At 38.1% G+C, this 18,163-nt stretch overlaps 3 protein-coding genes across 3 annotated transcripts; 1 reads left to right on the forward strand and 2 right to left on the reverse strand.

The window, feature by feature from the left end:
• Positions 1 to 4,248: 4,248 nt before the first annotated feature.
• LOC135084377 (pre-mRNA 3'-end-processing factor FIP1) lies at positions 4,249 to 14,220 on the reverse strand. Its single transcript, XM_063979154.1, has 9 exons — positions 14,067 to 14,220; positions 13,728 to 13,958; positions 12,885 to 13,065; positions 11,863 to 12,003; positions 11,255 to 11,325; positions 9,735 to 9,858; positions 5,223 to 5,521; positions 4,880 to 4,953; positions 4,249 to 4,577 (listed from the first exon to the last, which is right to left on the reverse strand). Exons 1-9 carry the CDS (start codon positions 14,199 to 14,201, stop codon positions 4,364 to 4,366), a joined length of 1,470 nt encoding a protein of 489 aa, XP_063835224.1. The 5' UTR covers positions 14,202 to 14,220; the 3' UTR covers positions 4,249 to 4,363.
• Positions 14,221 to 14,501: 281 nt separating this feature from the next.
• On the reverse strand, positions 14,502 to 16,251 carry LOC135086814 (uncharacterized). The gene is made up of 4 exons (XM_063981610.1): positions 15,930 to 16,251; positions 15,502 to 15,591; positions 15,010 to 15,117; positions 14,502 to 14,802 (listed from the first exon to the last, which is right to left on the reverse strand). The coding sequence occupies exons 1-4, from the start codon at positions 16,155 to 16,157 to the stop codon at positions 14,662 to 14,664; spliced, it is 567 nt and encodes a 188-aa protein (XP_063837680.1). The 5' UTR covers positions 16,158 to 16,251; the 3' UTR covers positions 14,502 to 14,661.
• Positions 16,252 to 16,461: 210 nt separating this feature from the next.
• LOC135086821 (protein archease-like) lies at positions 16,462 to 17,359 on the forward strand. Its single transcript, XM_063981624.1, has 3 exons — positions 16,462 to 16,651; positions 16,742 to 16,766; positions 16,879 to 17,359. Exons 1-3 carry the CDS (start codon positions 16,588 to 16,590, stop codon positions 17,267 to 17,269), a joined length of 480 nt encoding a protein of 159 aa, XP_063837694.1. The 5' UTR covers positions 16,462 to 16,587; the 3' UTR covers positions 17,270 to 17,359.
• Positions 17,360 to 18,163: the final 804 nt, after the last annotated feature.

Here is an 18,163-nt window from a genome sequence, read left to right on the forward strand (position 1 = left end):
TTTCGAAAAAAATATGAAAATCTTTAATTGCAGTTCTCTTTCTTTTCAAAAATAAAGGAATGTTTTCTTGGAGTAAAATTTTCTATCTATAGCCTGACCAGGAACATAAAAACCCTCGCCATGTTGCGGAAAACTAATGGTAGCAACAATAACTGAAAACTTCATTGACATGTCACCTTGCATGTCAGTCTATTGTTGTCAAAGTGTAAACAAACTTTATTTTAAATGTGTGCAATTGATTTTGTGAATTAAATTGCTAAAATATTTTTATAGTCGTGAAAGAAAAGTGGTTCACAATGTGTTAATGTATTTGTCGAAGAGAAATACTAAGGGTTCGGACAATATTTTCATTGAATAATGTTTCCGACAAAGGTTGTCAAATTGACTGACATGTTTATCGTATAGTACAGTCCACTATGAAAATTAGCTGAAGTCTGTTTCAACTACCTATTTTAAAGTTTTTTGTCACTTTCTAAGTTTTGAATTTTATGGAATTGGGAAAGAAGTACCGAGTTTGAAGCGTTCATGAGCAGACATTGCAGTTGAATATTCAAGTTCTGAATTTGATTATTGATGAATAATAAAATAAATCCTACTAGCTCGATTGATGGTTTCATTTAATTTATTTAAACCAGGTTACCTTTAATCATATTTTTTCGTTAATTTATGAAAATATCAAATTAGCCCGTAATCCTGAATCCTGATACATAAATTTAGCCTATTAATTTAACACATGTACGACTGTACTCAGTGTTGCACTATCAAATGCAATTGGCGCGCCTCTATGCCAGGGTTTTTATGTTCCTGGTCAGGCTATACAGTATTAAGAGTAGGGTAAACCACCCAATCATTGGTACTCAACCAATTTATTGGCATGCTCCAGTTTTTTAAGAAAATTAAGATTATTTGTAGCCAAACCTTATATTTTTTAGTAGAAATTGTAGAGTAATATCATTTATTACTCAACTGGCTACACACGTTTTTTATTTTTTCAAACATCGCTGCGCTTCAACCATTTTTTTGACAAACCGGGACCTGTGCGAAAAAAACAATCGAAATATTCGTTTTTTACTAAGGAACTTTTTAGTTTATTAATCCCCATTATAAGCTCCATTGGCGTTAGCGGGGATTAATGAATAAAAAGTTCACTAATCCCCGAGATTAGTGGAATAGGCCTTTGAAAGGTTCTGAAAGGCTTTAAAAGTGGTACCACGGTCTACTATACAATTCAGATTGAAAAATCCTGATCATCGCTCTAAACCCGGTCCGTTCACAATTTTATCTGACAAGGAAGAACAGCTTTTTGTTGACTGGATAAAATAAAAATCAGTAGCAAAAAGGATTTCCGAAGAGAAAAGAAGATTTGATAAAAGTGTTTATGGAAAGTTTAAAACCATATTTAAATATAAGCGTTTGAACTGATATGGTATGTTCCTATACAAATGAATGTTACTTTTCTTATAACAAAGGATTTTATTTTGTTTATTTCTATCATGAATCTCTTTAAACCTCTACATAAGACCTAGCAGCTATTTTTCAGTCTTACGAGAACAGTGACAATAATAGGTAATTATCACTGCCAATAAAAGGTTTGGCTATGCCAGGAACTGGTATTTTGAGGTATTTTTTTAAAAGGTACACTATATTGAATAAATGATTTAATTTATTAATGATAAGTACTTTATAATATTCTGCAAAGATTAAAAGACCAATATAAATGTTTTTTTCTTTGATATAGCATATTTTTACATGCAAATTTTACCGGTTTTGTGAAGTAGCTGCTTAAAGTGCCAATAATTGGGTGGTTTACCCTACTTTCCCTGGCTTATTCCACTATTCCCCGTTGACAATCCCCGTCAACGGGGATTAGTGAACTTTTTGTTCACTATTCCCCGTTAACGCCAAATTGGAGCTTATAATGGGGAATAATGAACTAATTATCCTAATAAGTGCCACTTGTGGTCTAAACTGAATAAATATTTTTGATTTTGATTTTTTGATTTTAATATAACGGGGATTAGTGAACTCTTTAGTTCATTATTCCTAGTTATATTAGGATTTTATTTTTAAACTGAATGCTGCGCGACCTATACCGGACGTAAAACTAAGCTATCGATACTATTGCCTTTACTATTACTTATTAGTGTCTAGTAAAGGCAATAGTATCGATAGTGGTCTATCGATGAGCAGCAACACATACAATACTAATAGTATAGCCTGACCAGGAACATAAAAACCCTGGCATAGAGGCGCTTCAATTCCATTTGATAGTGCAACACTGAGTACAGTCGTACATGTGTTAAATTAATAGGCTAAATTTATGTATCAGGATTCAGGATTACGGGCTAATTTGATATTTTCATAAATGAACGAAAAATATTATTAAAGGTAACCTGGTTTAAATAAATTAAATGAAACCATCAATCGAGCTAGTAGGATTTATTTTATTATTCATCAATAATCAAATTCAGAACTTGAATATTCAACTGCAATATCTGCTCATGAACGCTTCAAACTCGGTACTTCTTTCCCAATTCCATAAAATTCAAAACTTAGAAAGTGACAAAAAACTTTAAAATAGGTAGTTGAAACAGACTACAGCTAATTTTCATAGTGGACTGTACTATACGATAAACATGTCAGTCAATTTGACAACCTTTGTCGGAAACATTATTCAATGAAAATATTGTCCGAACCCTTAGTATTTCTCTTCGACAAATACATTAACACATCGTGAACCACTTTTCTTTCACGACTATAAAAATATTTTAGCAATTTAATTCATAAAATCAATTGCACACATTTAAAATAAAGTTTGTTTACACTTTGATAACAATAGACTGACATGCAAGGTGACATGTCAATGAAGTTTTCAGTTACTGTTGCCATTAAAAGAAATTAGTACCATTAGTTTTCCGCAACATGGCGAGGGTTTTTATGTTCCTGGTCAGGCTATACATGTTTTCATCGTGACCTTGCAAATCATACTATCATTACTTCTACTCAGAGGCGGCGTAAGGCGTAGGCGACGTGGGCCACCGCCTACGGCCTCGCGGTACAAGGGGCCTCGCGCATCAAAAATTTTGAAAAAATGTATACAAGGTGGAGATGACAATATCACAATACGAACATTGCCTATTAAATATAAATTCTTGATAGCTAAACAATGTAGTTAAAAATAAAAATATATTTTTTTCCAAACAAATTCAGCCATAATCAGACACAAAATTAAGCAGCAACACGGTTTTAAGTGACGAACATTATTCTTTGGCGCAATATTCCTTTTAAAAATAATCACTGAATCAAGAAATCAGAAACTGTCAATGTATAGACCTTTGACCCTTTTTTTTATTATTTCATAAAATCCGTCTTCAGGTCGCCAGCGCCACAGAACAAGGCCTCGCGAAATCTGTCTTGCCCACATCAAATTTAGGTCTTGCCCCGCCTCTGCTTCTACTATTCCTACCCCCTCGATGCTACTATCGATCAATCTTAGCACGCAAACTGCCCACTGATGGAGCAGCAAGAATGGAAGCAACGTAACCGACAAGCGTCCCACCATCCACTTTCAGGATAAAGACGCTGGATGTAATGTAAGATTATATCTCCAATCGCACAATATGAAAGAGGTTTAAATTCATTTAGAGGCCTTTTCAGTAGTGTACGACCTGTGGCTCGATGATGATGATTGCTAAAGACAGTATCGATATACTAAATCTCGACAGTATTGCAGCATTTCGATAGGACTATCGCCAGCATGTCGACTATTTTTCGAAGGTCACTATCGATAGTTTTGCAATAACACTCAAATAAGCCAATCTTATAAATATTATAAATGCGAAAGTAACTCAGTCTGTCTCTCTTTCACGCCTAAACCACTGAACCGATTTTGATGAAATTTGGCATATAGATAGTTTGAGTCCCGGGAAAGGACATAGGATATCATTTTTATCCCGGTTTTTGAAACAGGTTTTGAAAAGGTTTTCTGTGACAGACAAAATTCCACGCGGGTGAATCCGCGGGCGGAAAGCTAATGAGAGATAAATAAACTGTAGTCTCGTCTGGGAAACTTCCAAAACTATCATTTATTGATATTATTTTATGATTACATCCTATCGCTCAGTGATTTTTGTTTGACATTTAATTCTTTTACAAAGCAATCGGAACCTTTTAGTAATTGTTATAACACATAAGGAAATAAAAGGTATGGTCATAGCGGCGGAAACCGTGGAAAAGAAAACAAATAACCACCTTACATACCGATTTATTGTATCTTAACTTAAAAATAACAAGCTAATTGAGTGCTCAGAAGTTTGATGGATCAAAAAGTATACATTCATTGTAACTAAAGCTATCTGCTAGTTTACTTCTCATCTTCTTTTTCTTTGTTCTCCTTGGTTTTAGGCTTGACGCTGCGCTCTCTGTCGCGCGAGCGGTCGCGGTCGCGCGAGCGTTCGCGCTCGCGTTCCCTGTCCCGGGAACGTTCGCGGTCTCTAGAGCGCTCGCGCATCCGCGGCGACCGCGAGCGCGACTTGTGGCGGCGCGAACGAGAGCGAGATCGTTCTCTTCTGTAGGACCTGGAATACAATTTTTGTTTAGAGAAATGTATAAAAGTTAAAAAGCTAGTTTAACGGACATACAGACTGTGTGGGCATATTTAGTTGCCATGTGTTTTAAGTGAGGGAGTGAAGTAGAAAAAGAATTGACTGGGGGTTATATTTTCTTCTTCTATCAGTTTGTAAATCATTAGCGAGTGCTCTTTTAAAAAATGTGCTGCAAAACTTACTTGTGTTTTCTATAAAAATACGAATATCGATTAAAACCAACATGCATTTTACTATATTTACGTCAACTGATTTTTTTCAATCAGCATACTCACTTTTCTCTAATTCTGTCGGGTTTGATAGACCTCGAGCGGTCGCGTTCCCTATCCCTTTCGCGATCTCTGTCTTCCTGCAAAAAACAAACGAAAACGCCAATTAAAAAATCTGCCACATAATAATAAAGAGCACTAATGAAATGAGGGTTTTCGCGATTGAAAAATCCACCAGATGGCAATACGTAGACGCGAGATCCAAATGCTGCATGATTGGTTATTTTCGACATGACATTGACAGATATGTCAAAATCCACCAATCATGCAGCATTTGGACTTCCCGTCTACGTATTGCCATCTGGCGGATTTTTCAATCGCGAAAACCCTCATTGTGTAGAAAACTGACGTCATCTCTCCTGTGACTGCGCTCGCGTTCGTCCCTCTCCCTCATTCTGTCGCGGTCTCGGTCGCGCTCTCTGTCGCGGTCCCTGTCGCGGTCGCGGTCGCGCTCGCGGTCGTGCGGCGGCAGGTGGCGGTAGGGCGGCGCGAAGGGCGGCGCGCCCAGCATGTGCGGCGGCGGCGCCATGTGGCCGGGCGGCGGCGCCAGGCCCATGGGCGGCGGGCCCATGCTGGGCGGGCCCATGGCCGGGCCGGGCGTCAGCTCCTTTATCTCGCTCGGCGCCCAGCCCGACGGCTCCGGGTGACCTGGAAGGTGTTCGTTAGTTTTAGCAGAGTAAATACGAATGAGTAAGTTCGTTCGTTTCAGCCAAATGACGTCCACTGCTGGACAAAGGCCTCCCCCAAGGTTTTCCACAATGAACGGTCCTGCGCTGCCCGCATCCAGGCTCTTCCCGCGACCTTTACCAGATCGTCAGTCCACCTAGTAGGAGTAAATGAGTAGGTTATCTTCATAGAAACACACCGAGCGCGGTTTGTATGACGCGCCAATATGCGTATGCGGCGCGCACGCACACACCGACAAAATTCGGCGCAACCACGACTGGCTCCCCGCTAATCCACGCTAAATTTTGTCAGTGTGTGCGTGCGCGCCGCATACGTATTGGCGCGCTCACATACAAACCGCGCCCGGTGCGTTTCTATGAAGATAACCTACGCATTTGTATTTACTCTGGTTTTAGTCCTTAGCACTACTGCTAAGTCTCTACAAACTGCGCCTTTATTTTCATAAAACAAATATGAAACCAACCACTTCCCGCGCAGGCGTAGACACTTTTGTTTTTAGTGGTTTACACATACTTGTCTACTAATAAAGAGTATTCGATGTCGACGTTCGGAAACTAACAACACATTACGAGCAAATGTTCTTAGAATATACTGCGTATAGCCAATAGCCGTTACCAGACACAACTTAGTGTGCCGTTTCGGCAACAAAAAGTGTTTACGTTTGCGCAGGTTACAGGCGCAATGCTAACAGTTTTGGGAATGAAAAGAAAAATGTTATTTACACACGAACCAAAAGTCAACCCTGGTAGTGTTTCGACTTAGGGTAGATTCGACCAAACAAGAGTAAATATTAATCTCAGAATAAATCGTCAGTTTTGACATACATAAACAAAACTAAAACTTCCCATACTGAAACTGTTAATGTGCCAGTTATACTAGGAGTTACAGTCCTCTCAACTTAAGCTGAGAATTGCATTTGTGTGAGTGCACACCGATAGTGTAGAGTGGCAATCGGCTTGAGGCGCGGCGCGTCCCGCGCATGGTTTAAACCGGTTGATACTCGTTTATAGCAAGCGGCCTGAGGCGCGGCGCGTCCGCCACGCGTCACTTCCCTGCCGCTCACATACTTCACTTCACCCCCGGTACTGGTAGCAGATAGACGTGTAATTTTATGTAATTGTGTTCCAAATATTAGTGAAATGGCTCCTACTGTAAGTGAATTTCCTGTACGAAAACCATTAAGCAGGCAAGTGAAAGAAATTTTATGCTAATTGAATACGTATTTTAAAGGTGTGAACGAAAAGTTTTTAGTCTGTTTTTATTTTGTAATTTTATAAATTTGTTTGTCTTTTTGTTGTATTTTGTAAGGCTGGCTGGACGCACTCTCTATAAACGGTGCTCGCAGAATATCAGCGTCGAGGTACCTACTTCGTGCCTTGGCAATGGGCATATGCTGAGCGAGGACCTGTTTTGATTTATTTATTTATTTAAAAGGATGTGTCAAGTGTCGTTACATCGGTCCAATTGGTAGCTAGTGTTTTATGGAGTTCCTTTTAATAAAACATTAATTTTATTTGTATGTGTTTTACTAACTGTACTTTTGGCGATCACTCACACAAATGCAATTCTCAGCTTAAGTTGATAGGACTGTATTCTTCGATGAAAGTTTGGTCGAATCGAGCCTTAAGAGCATAGATTTCATAGGATAATGTTAGTTTCTATAAAAAAAAAGGATTTTGTTAGTTTGTGATAAATTTCCATTATAAAAATTTTACGTATACAGGGTGTTAGGTAAATGGGTATATGAGCCGACACTAGCCCATGTTAACATGGGCATATAAATGGTATGGTGAAGTCAGAAATTTGATATATTCATTTTAATTTTTTTAATTTTCATACAAAATAAATTTTATAAAATCCGATTTGTATGAAAAATAAAATAATTAAAATGAAGATATCAATTTTCTGACTTCACCATACCATTTATATGACCATGTTAACATGGGCTAGTGTCGGCTCATATTGGCTCTGTGCACGATTACAGCGCCAACTAGCGTCCACAACTTTGTGGGCTCTGTCACATTGACATTTAGGTCGTATATTTGTGAAAAAATATCGAAATGAAGAAATAACAAATATTTTCGACTAATAAGTTGTTGTGATACCACGATTTGGGTGGAAAAAAGGTTTTGAAATCATTTTGGTCATTCATATCAAATGAGGTAAGTCCAAAAAGTGTGTTTAATTTTGATTGTGTCAGGGTTTGTTTACTTCATTTATAGTTGTAGTTTTACAGTAAAACAAAAAGAAAAAGCTACTTTAACGGTTTCATTATATAACAGTAAATATATTTAAATGTTCCTGTATCGCTGGTAATAAATTAAATATCGTTTTCAGATCGAAATGAGTTTGTTTTGAAGACCGGATTTGTGAGTGTTACAATATCAAATTCCAACCACAAACCGTATTTAAAGGAAAGTTGTTGGTATTGGCTGGTCAAGTCCGAGATGTAGAAGAATTAAGAACAAAACAAGGGCAGAGTTCAATAATTCACGCTCTCATCATAAGGCAAACATCTGTGCTCAACAACTACTGTGACTCATTTTTGTACTACCACGTTGTATAGTCTAGTTATTTCCAAATTGTAAACGGTTATTAAACCAGCCTTATCGAAATACAGTCCACTCTTTTATTTAAGTTCCCAGTAGGACCCTTTTCATGCAATTAATTAATGATATTAAAATGTAATAAGTAGAATCGCTTTGCCATTGACAGATACATCGGATGACAGAGCTTACATTATTTCTACTTTTGACCACCATGAGCGCTGCGATAGATTATGTTACCCCCACCTAGTACTTCGCACCTAGCGAATACCCATTTACCTAACACCATGTATTTTAAAAGGAAAAGGAAAACAATATCACGCAGAATAATAGTGGTTGGTGTGTCCCAAGTTACGAAATAACCCAAAAAATCAGTACGTGAATATAAAATAAAACTATTACATAGAGGAATAAAAATTAAACAATACATTTAGCATTATAGAATTACCACCAAAATCAAGAATCAATCGCTAAAACACGAAATATAGACTTAAACAAAACTAAACTTACGTCGTCCTGATTGGACACTGCGGGAACCTATTTTATGAAAATGTAAAAACAAATCATTATAATTCATCTCGAAATATCACGGATGTAATTAAACGCTCATAAATCAATGTAACTCTTCAACCTTTTCAGGTTGTTTTTTTAGTCCTGTTAGCCCCTCCCTCGTACTAAGCTAAAAATGCTTGTGTTAGGAGTTGAGCGGCGGCGGAACACGAACCCGCGTTCCTCGGATCACGAGCCGGCCAGTCCGACCACATCACCGTTCGGCTATCGTGGTTTCAAAAAGGTTTTCTAGTTTTGCTCCAGAGCAGTCTTTCCCAAAGTGGGCGATAACGCCCCCTTGTGGGCGCTGCAGGCTTAAAGGGGGGCGGTAAGAGACCCAGAAAAAAAATCGGGACGTTGTGTAGAGGCTTGGGAGGCGTCAACTACTAGGAGGACTCTTAGACATCGACTGAGCTCGACTCTTGACTACAAAAATGGGGGGCGCTAAAAAATAATTTATTCTCAAAGTGGGCAGTAGACTAAATAAGTTTGGGAACCACTGCTCCAGAGTATTCTCTCAATATACAGGGTGGAATTTTGTAATGCCACCTGGAGGGAAAGTACTCTTAATACCGTAGATAGAAAATTTTACTGAAAGGAAACATTCCTTTATTTTTGAAAAGAAAGAGAACTGCATTCATAGATTTTCGAAAATTTTTCGAAAATTCACTACCATACCATACAATTTTCTGTAAATAATTAAGATAATTTAAGATTTCATGGTTTTCCTTTCATTTGATTTATCAAGTTTGTTAGAGAGATTTCATCCTTATACTTAACACTAACGATCAATGCAATACCAATACAGGGCGTAATTTTTAACAGATTTTAGTTGGTTCGATTCCCGGGTGTAGCAAGCAAATTTTTGGAAATCTTTGAATGCAGTTCTATTTCTTGTCAAAAATAAAGGAATGTTTTCTTTGATATAATTTTTCTATCTACAATATTAAGAGTACTTTCCCTCCAGGTGGCATTACAAAATTCCACCCTGTATATTTTAAAATATTAAATGTTGTTTTTTAAACATCAGCAGTGAATTCATCGCTAGGTGATACGAGCAAACTTTAACAATAGCTTACCCCAGGAAGGCTCGTCGTAGGCGGCGGGCGGCGGGTAGTAGTGGTCGGGCGGCGGCGCGGGGAAGTACTCGGGCGCGTCGCGCGTGTGCCCGCGCCCGTACTCGCGCCGCTCCGCCGTCATCACCTGCGCACACAAGGTTACACTCAGCACGTATGGGTAAGGCGGTAAGGACAATGGCCATAGAAGTATGAGCAGGCCTGTTCATCTCCGCGAGTTTACATCGAAAACAAAACACGCACGATTGCCCCCTACAAGAGTACTATTCGACAAGGCCTCACATACGAGCGAACATTGACTCACGCACGCGTATTCTTGTGTATGATGGAAAAAAATAAAGAAAATGGTGTACTAAATACTGTGCAGTATTTAACTGCCTAAATAATAATAAAAACACAGAATGTACTTTTTTAAGTTGCCTGAAGACACTGAGAGGTAAATAAGTAGTTAATATTATTCATGATAATTCATGCTAAATCATGTATTTCCTCCGCCATTTTCTGCAGATTGGCACCTCACGTCACATCATTTTACCGAAGTCAGCCCTATAGCTTCGGCGCAGTACCGATCACTGACGTTTGTCAACAAAACTTCTGACAAACTTGCTTGACTCTTGAGACAAGCTAAATTACACCATATTGTTAATGACATTGAGCATACATTTTTTTAAATACCTTCGCGAAGTAAAACTTCTGTACGTAGTACTTATTATTATTCTGTGGTATGAGGCACAACTATAACTATAGATAAAAAAAAACATAGACAAAGTAACATTCGTGATAGTTTTAATTTCAAATGAAGCGATTTCGACACACACTGATACGAATTTTGGACAACACAATTGGCGTCCCGAGTCCACGACGCCGAATTGAGATTCCTGGATAGTCACCGACACTCACGCACTGCTTCGATATTGACATTTTAACAACTTGTTTATGGAAGAACAGTGTGTTGGGCTGTCTGTAAAGACAGCTAAAGTAAAGACAGAAAACCTAAGTCGCTGACATAGCCCGACGGATTAGCAAGCTGAAGTGGCAATGGGCAGGGCACATAGTACGCAGAACTGACGGCCGGTGGAGCAGCAAGGTTCTGGAATGGAGGCCGCGTACCGGAAAACGCAGCGTGGGACGTCCACACACAAGGTAGACCAACGACATATAGAGGTAGCAGGGAAGCGCTGGACGCAGGCCGCTACCAATCGATCAACATGGAAAGCATTGGGGAGGCCTATGTTCAGCAGTGGACGTCCTATGGCTGAAATGATCCTGTCTCCCGGAATTTCTCAATTAATCTCTTCACAGTTCACGAAGTTAAAACACTATTTCGACCATATTTTGTATGAAATTTTAGAATTGAGGACGAAGACACGTTGTTCTATCGTGTAACGCTACATTTTTAGTAATCCTAGACTGTCAGCTGTCGATTTGTTTTATTTTTAGGTTTTTCAACACTACTGTATAAATGGTGGCAAATTTAAATCTTGCGTTAATTTTGGGACACCCTTTACCAGTAATACTCTTACCTGTATAGTATTTTCCCGAACTTGGTAGTTATTTGGCATCACTGGCGGACCGTCGTCGGATCTAATGGGACCTAAAAACAGAAAAAAATATTAACTTTAATTAAAGTGAAGACAATAGATGTGAATCAAATTCAACACCTGGGATAAGCAAATGGTTAACTAACAATGCATCCGACTGGAAAACAATATACACTTTTGGTATAGTTTATTAACAAAGCACAAACTAACTAAAATAGACAAACATATAGAAATCTTGCTGCTTGGTATTATTGCCTTCTGTAAATTAGTGAGAATGGATGGATGAGTGTTTGTTACTCTTTCATACAACAATTTTATTACAGAACAGATTTAATGAAGTTTCATGTCAAGTGAGCCGTAAATTAGTTTTTTTTCTATCTGCAATTAGCCAGCAGCTTCAATAGATTGAAGTTGTCATTGTAGCAGTTTCGGGTAGAAAAGTTAGGCTGGGTTGCACCATCTTACTTTAACTTTGACAAACGTCAAAAATCTGTCAAACTCCATACAAAAAACACCGGTTATCGTAATAGTTACAGTCAAAGTTAGGTGGTGCAACTCAGCCTTAGTAAATAAACAAAACATATGCATACCCGGCGGTCGCCGCATGTCCGGCGGCGGCGCGCGCGGCGGCACGACGTGTAAGCCTACGCCGGCCTCGCCCACGCGCATGCGCCGCTGCCGCTCGCAGTACGCGCTCCACGTCACCTCGTTGAACCCGTAGTTGAAGTAGTCTGTGGGTATAATAATAATAATAATAATTCTTGCACTTAGCGGCTGCTGTCTTTGGCTGTATCTCCTCAATAGTGCAGGCAGAGAGAGATAGTATCTTTTATAGTCTGGTCCGGGAACACGTAGAATTTTGTCCAATGACCCCAAGCTACCCATCCTTATCGCTCGCGCGTAATTATGTTGCTGTCGCGCTCGCACACTCACTGCGGGCGCCCGTCCCACAGTCGCGACAGCAATATAATTACGCGCGAGCGATAAGGATGGGTAGCTTGGGGTCATTGGACAAAATTCTACGTGCTCCCGGACCAGACTATAGACATCCCAACACATTATCGTATCTTCGAGATGGACCTCTTCGTGTTGGATCTCTATCCCCATGAAGGCCTTCCAAAAGGACCGGCCTCTGTCCGTGCTTATCCACAGGAGAGTTACAAATAATAATAATTTATTGCTTCATAAGTGTACATAGATGGTACATTGTCAGGACATCCATGTTTAATGTACAATACTACCGTCTTAAGGCTATAGTCTCTTATTAAACGCTATATGCGGCGTACGACGTAAGCGTCAAACGTTCGTACGTTGACGTCAATGTCTGAAGGAGACCAAAACAATAGATTTCTATAGCAAGCACTGTGATGACTACGGCATGACGCAGTACGCGACGGCTTTTATAGGAGACCATGGTCTAACACACAAGAATAACTGTTTTACATCTAGAGGAGTGAAAGTTTGTTTTGATATACAAATACCTCTGATCAGTTACATAGAATAATAATTATAATTCTTTCAAAAATCTTAATAGATATCCATTACTTAATAAACAATCAATAAACAATATTTAATCCACCATTTATACATAAACACAAGAGTATGCACTTACCAGATATATCAGCACCAGGCTTATTCCATGGTTTATCTTCAATGGTGTCAATGTTGAATTCAAGTGCGGGCACTCCATTGATACTGCCAGGCCCATCGAGGTCCTCCAGCGTCACCTTGCTGCCAGTGGCAGTCCCTTGGCGGGGCTTCTCTGCACCTGCTGCTACCAGGCCTACTCCTCTCTACAAATGAAAACCGATAAAGATTTTTATTTATTTACATAACTTTATGTGAAAACATTACAAAGCAATCTTATTTCCGGGAAAACACTGGGCGAAGCCGCGGGTGGAAAGCTAGTCTATTGATAAAAAATTCAATAAATTTGCCTAACCCTAAGTAAGACCATGTTCCAACCCTTTAGCTTAGCTTGTATTAATATTTCTGTCTTATTGGTTGTCCTAAATAAATAAACTTAACATTCAAATTCAAACTAGATAATACAATCTGTATATGAATGAAAACTGTAAAAACATACTGAAACCTAATTATACTGAATTTAGAGCAATGAATACACAAATAATATTGAATTAAATACTGCAATCATCATCACCAATCAACCTGAAAAGGCTTGAAGTGTGCACTTAAGCCTTTTCAGGTTGATTGCCTTTTGAATTTTTTAACTATGAAAAGTGTTGGGCTACTTTTGTTCTTATGTGATCTCTTTATTTAACAACCTGTCAGTAGCAACTTACTATTTTGAAATACTTCTAGTCATATAAGTTCGCCTTCAAGTTCTGCATCTATTAGGTTAGGTAGTGCAGTATTTTTGGGTGGTGATATGTTTTAAATCCTGTGGGCTTAGGATGTGTTTACCCAAATGTAAGTAGCATCATAACAAACTCACTTTGATGTTCAAACTGGCATACGCTTGCGGCCCCGACTTGATTTCTCCGATAGTGACTTTGACATCGTCACTGTCGTCCGAATCGGAGTCTCCGTTGTCCTGGCTGTCGGCATCCCCGTTGGCTTGCTCCTGGTCCCCCGTCAGACCAACGTCAGCAAAGTGCTCATCGTTGAAATGCGAATCATCGTTGTTGGCATCGTTGTCCTCCTGTTCTTTGTCTTCTCCAACATCCTGCAATAGCACAAAAACGCGTATGATAAGCCTCTATTTACTATTCTTCATAGTAACAACAAGCCAAAACTTTTAGGTTATGTAAAGTATCTATATGTAATAACTTACAGCATTCGATTGAACCTGGGTTTTCTCACTATTTTCTGCATCGTTGTTTGCAGCTTGCTCTGCATTTGAGTCTCCGTACAACCAACTATCATCGTTTTCATCGCCTGGAGCAGTTTCAACAGCAGCGTCTGCCATTTTCAATTTTGAACTGTCAAACAAAGAGCATAAAAGAGCTGTCAAACAAAAACCATAGACAAAAAAATGAACAAAAACAACCACAGATTAACAACTCCATCGCAGATTATAATAATGAAGTTAATAATGCAACGGTTAATAATACGACCACAGCGGATCTGCTGTGGTCATGGTGTTACCTACACTCATTATCTACCTATGGTAGAAGGAAGGTTTATAAATCATTTCAGGCAAGGTGTACCTACAGACAAGCTGCTGGAAATAGTAATATGGAGGAGTCAACAAATAAAATTAAAATAGTTACATACATAACACTTTCAATTTAATATTTTATTATTATGAACACAGCAAATCATACAACCATTACTGATACACAAAATAATTTAGAATAAATATGTCATTATAGACAACAATAGAAAATCTATTTGTTAAGCACCAGAGAGTTCAGAGATCCACATTATTAATCCAGTCCATTTCGCCTTCGGGGAAACACTTTTTCTTCCACTTGCTCTACCTTTTGGGCGACATTAGCAAGTTGTTCTGAAGCATTCGATGCAGCAGTACCGCAGGTCTCAGCCAACTCTTGAATCCCATGAGAAACCTGCAAAACATTCCCAAATTATAATAAAAGATAAGAAGACCAAGGGGTTTATAGTGCATACAGCACATCAAGCTTAACACTGTGGCATCTTGCAATAGGTTCCACTCTGCAAAAAAGTGTAGTCTACTGTGCTGTTTTCTGTACATTAAAGCACTGATGGCATTTCTAAAAATCTTAAACTTAATAAAATAAAGCCAAATATCTTACCACATCAGCTTCAGCCTTCACTTCGGCAGCTGCTGCATGCATTTGATCCACGGCAGCCTGCATTTGTGGCACCTGCTGTATGGCTTCAGATTCCATAACGGGAGCAGCCTGAAAAATAAATAAAAAAAACATAAGGTGAAACTTATCCCTTAGAGTAGGCGCACACCGTTGATTTTTCGTCGGCCGATAGTTTAGTTGGGCTGTTGATCAGTATGGGCATCTATGGGAGTGCTACGCCGATTCAATTTGGCCGATTCTTCATACAATTTGAAATCGGGCACAACTATCAGCCAACTAAAAATCAACGGTGTGCGCCTCTTATGTGTAAAAAAGTTGCTTGACATACAATAAAGATCATGATCAATAAAGAATAAAGAATTATTCTTTATTGATTTTAATGAATAGATTTGTCAAACAAGTCTCAATGAAAACAAAAAGAAGTCTAGTAAATATTACCTAAGGATAAAACAAGAAATGAAGTAAACATTATACCTGTTTGCAACGATGCATGCAGTGGCAGTGGTGCTTGATGACCGGCTCGGCAGCCACTACTTCTCTCATGTGCATTTCATTCTGCTGTATCTGAAATACAATTCACAAATGTTATGCCCGTTTTCACCATCAATCCTTAAATTTTAAGTGACCCCTATGAAAACAGGCATTATTCTCACAAATTGCATTGTTAGTTTTGTAAGTAGACAATTCCTCTTTCTGCAAGATTTAGTTATAGGTAACAAAGTAATGCGTCACCAAGCGAGTTGAAACTAGGTAACTACTTAATGAACTTTCCCTGTTAAAAATCTTCTGAGCCAGATTTTTAGTCGGACTAATTTTATTCTTGAATAGCTGCTATGACAGCTAAATGAGACGAGATCAACGAGAACAACGTTTAAAGAAAACTATAGTTGATATTTACTTACATTCTCAAGTAAGTTAGGATCAGTGTAATTGTTTAGTTCCGAAGCCCGCTGCATTGCCTCGGGTAGCTTTTCGTGAGCCGCAGTCACATTGTTGATTGCTTGAGACGCATTCAATAGATTCGACGAAACAGTATCCCCTTGTTGGCCATCCACTTGAACGCTCGAAGCTAAACCCAATTTAGCTTCTAATTGTTCAATTCTACTTTGTAAAACTGAAATGGGGTCCATCTTACAAGCGATAATGAACTGCTGAATTCAAAAATAAAAATGAAACAGAAAGTCTGCCGAAAATAATAAAACTATCAGAGCAAAATAGTAAAATAAATTCAAATGAATATCGCAAAAATCGAACACTGAAAATATTTCAATTTTTTTGACAAGTGTGTTTTGACATTGACAGTCATCAGCTAGTGACGTGACGTCATTTAGAAAATGATGTCATTCATTCAAATGAAGGCTAAAATTGCTAAAATACCAAAGTGCTAAGCCAGAGATTGAGTAAAGTTTGTAAAAAAGTTAAATTGATAAACAGCTGATTTGCGTCAAACATAACGTCAAAACAGCGGTGTTTTTTCTCGTATCGTGATTCATAGCGTTTTACTTTCCACATTGAAATTTAATTAATAGTAATAATTTTGATCGAACAACAATAAATACAATGGATGAAGAACAAGGTGGACTTACTGAAGAAGATTTTTATCTTCCCCCTGTGAAATATGAATGTATGTAATGTATCTGTATAAAATTATCGCAATTTTAGTTGTTACACGGATTTGTCTGTAAAATTGAATGAATTCCCTTCTTGTTTCCAGATTTGGATCACACTGCTGATGTACAGTACGTATCTCTCTGTTATTAATTCCTTTGAATAATTTTATTTAAAAAAAAAGTAAGTGCTTTTGTGATGTGATTTGTGATTCCAGCTAAATTGCATCATAATAATTTTCAGGTTACATGCTTGGGGTGACAGTTTAAAAGAAGCCTTCGAACAATGCGGAATGGCAATGTTTGGCTACATGACTGAACTCAACTATGTGCAGATAAAGGAGGTGCACTCAATCGAGGCCACAGCTGATGACATGATGGGCCTTTTATACCACTTCCTGGATGAATTACTATTCCTGTTTTCTGTCGAACCTTTCTTGATATGTAAAAAGCTAGTAATAACAGAATTCAACACAGAAGAGTTCAGAATAGTTTGTAAATGCTATGGAGAAGAATTCCAGATTGGTAGACATCCTCAAGGCACCGAAGTCAAGGCAATTACATATTCAGCGATGCAAATCATTGATGACCCCAAAGATAACAAGTTTGAAGTGTTTGTTATAATTGATATTTGAATTATGTATTAAGTACACACATTGTTTTCTATGCATTCAATTAATAATCAATTATTGTTAAGGAAATAAATTATTTTTATATTCTGCTTACTAACTGCAGTTTCAATAATAATTATCAGTCTCAAAAAAGTGGTTAAGTCCTTCCTTATATTTTAATAACATAGAATACAAGTACTAGTGCACCTAAACCTAACATGCATATTTTAATTTGCATAGTTTGCATCCATTGTAAAATAAATAACTGTATATTTCTTTCTTTACACAATATCCCAGAATAAAATTACAGTCTGGTCTGGACAAAAATATCAATTTTCTAACAACTTTTATGAAGATGTGACCTCTCATTTAATGACTGGCCATGACCATAATAACACAGTAGATATATGAGATAATAATGTCAAACTCCCCACCAAAAGTAGTTCGATTTGGGCAAGACCAAGCCACCAAGGCCCTTAGCTTTATGTAAGACAGCCTAATCAACTTTATAACATTGACATTCTGCTGCGAATAAACTAAGATGCTGCATTGAATTTCTTTTTTTACCATTAATTTGTATGTTTGTTCCATAGTTTGTTCGTAGACTAAAGCTTTCGGTAGTGGCATCGGTAGCTGGTAACGCATTTTTAAATGGCTTAGACATAGTTGAAAGATGGTAATGTTATTAATGGCATCAATTATAAAAATCAATACATAAAGTGCGCGCCGGATCTTTCATTCACGCATAGACAAGACAATTTTGTCTATGCGTGAATGAAGGAACAAAAGGAGTTCCGTTGTCTATGATTTTTGGAACATCCTGTTCGCGCTTTCATTCACATCCGGTTCCTGATGCTAGCACGAAAATCGATATTTACAAGCACTTAAAAAATAAATAAAATCTAATTTCGTGAGTAA

The sequence above is a fragment of the Ostrinia nubilalis genome, chromosome 2 (genome assembly GCF_963855985.1).
Source record: "Ostrinia nubilalis chromosome 2, ilOstNubi1.1, whole genome shotgun sequence".
Classification (NCBI taxonomy): domain Eukaryota; kingdom Metazoa; phylum Arthropoda; class Insecta; order Lepidoptera; family Crambidae; genus Ostrinia; species Ostrinia nubilalis.

What these genes read in the sequence shown, in the direction of transcription:
- LOC135084377 (XM_063979154.1), bottom strand. Translation starts at nt 14,201, where the DNA reads ATGGCAGACGCTGCTGTTGAAACTGCTCCAGGCGATGAAAACGATGAT. An exon ending in CCCAGGTTCAATCGAATGCT is followed by an intron (nt 13,959 to 14,066) that starts GTAAGTTATTAC and finishes GTGCTATTGCAG; the next exon opens with GATGTTGGAGAAGACAAAGA. An exon ending in TTCGGGAAAATACTATACAG is followed by an intron (nt 9,859 to 11,254) that starts GTAAGAGTATTA and finishes TTGTGTGCGCAG; the next exon opens with GTGATGACGGCGGAGCGGCG.
- LOC135086814 (XM_063981610.1), bottom strand. Translation starts at nt 16,157, where the DNA reads ATGGACCCCATTTCAGTTTTACAAAGTAGAATTGAACAATTAGAAGCT. An exon ending in ATCCTAACTTACTTGAGAAT is followed by an intron (nt 15,592 to 15,929) that starts GTAAGTAAATAT and finishes ATTGTATTTCAG; the next exon opens with ATACAGCAGAATGAAATGCA. An exon ending in GCATGCATCGTTGCAAACAG is followed by an intron (nt 15,118 to 15,501) that starts GTATAATGTTTA and finishes TTTATTTTTCAG; the next exon opens with GCTGCTCCCGTTATGGAATC.
- LOC135086821 (XM_063981624.1), top strand. Translation starts at nt 16,588, where the DNA reads ATGGATGAAGAACAAGGTGGACTTACTGAAGAAGATTTTTATCTTCCC. An exon ending in TCCCCCTGTGAAATATGAAT is followed by an intron (nt 16,652 to 16,741) that starts GTATGTAATGTA and finishes TCTTGTTTCCAG; the next exon opens with ATTTGGATCACACTGCTGAT. An exon ending in GATCACACTGCTGATGTACA is followed by an intron (nt 16,767 to 16,878) that starts GTACGTATCTCT and finishes AATAATTTTCAG; the next exon opens with GTTACATGCTTGGGGTGACA.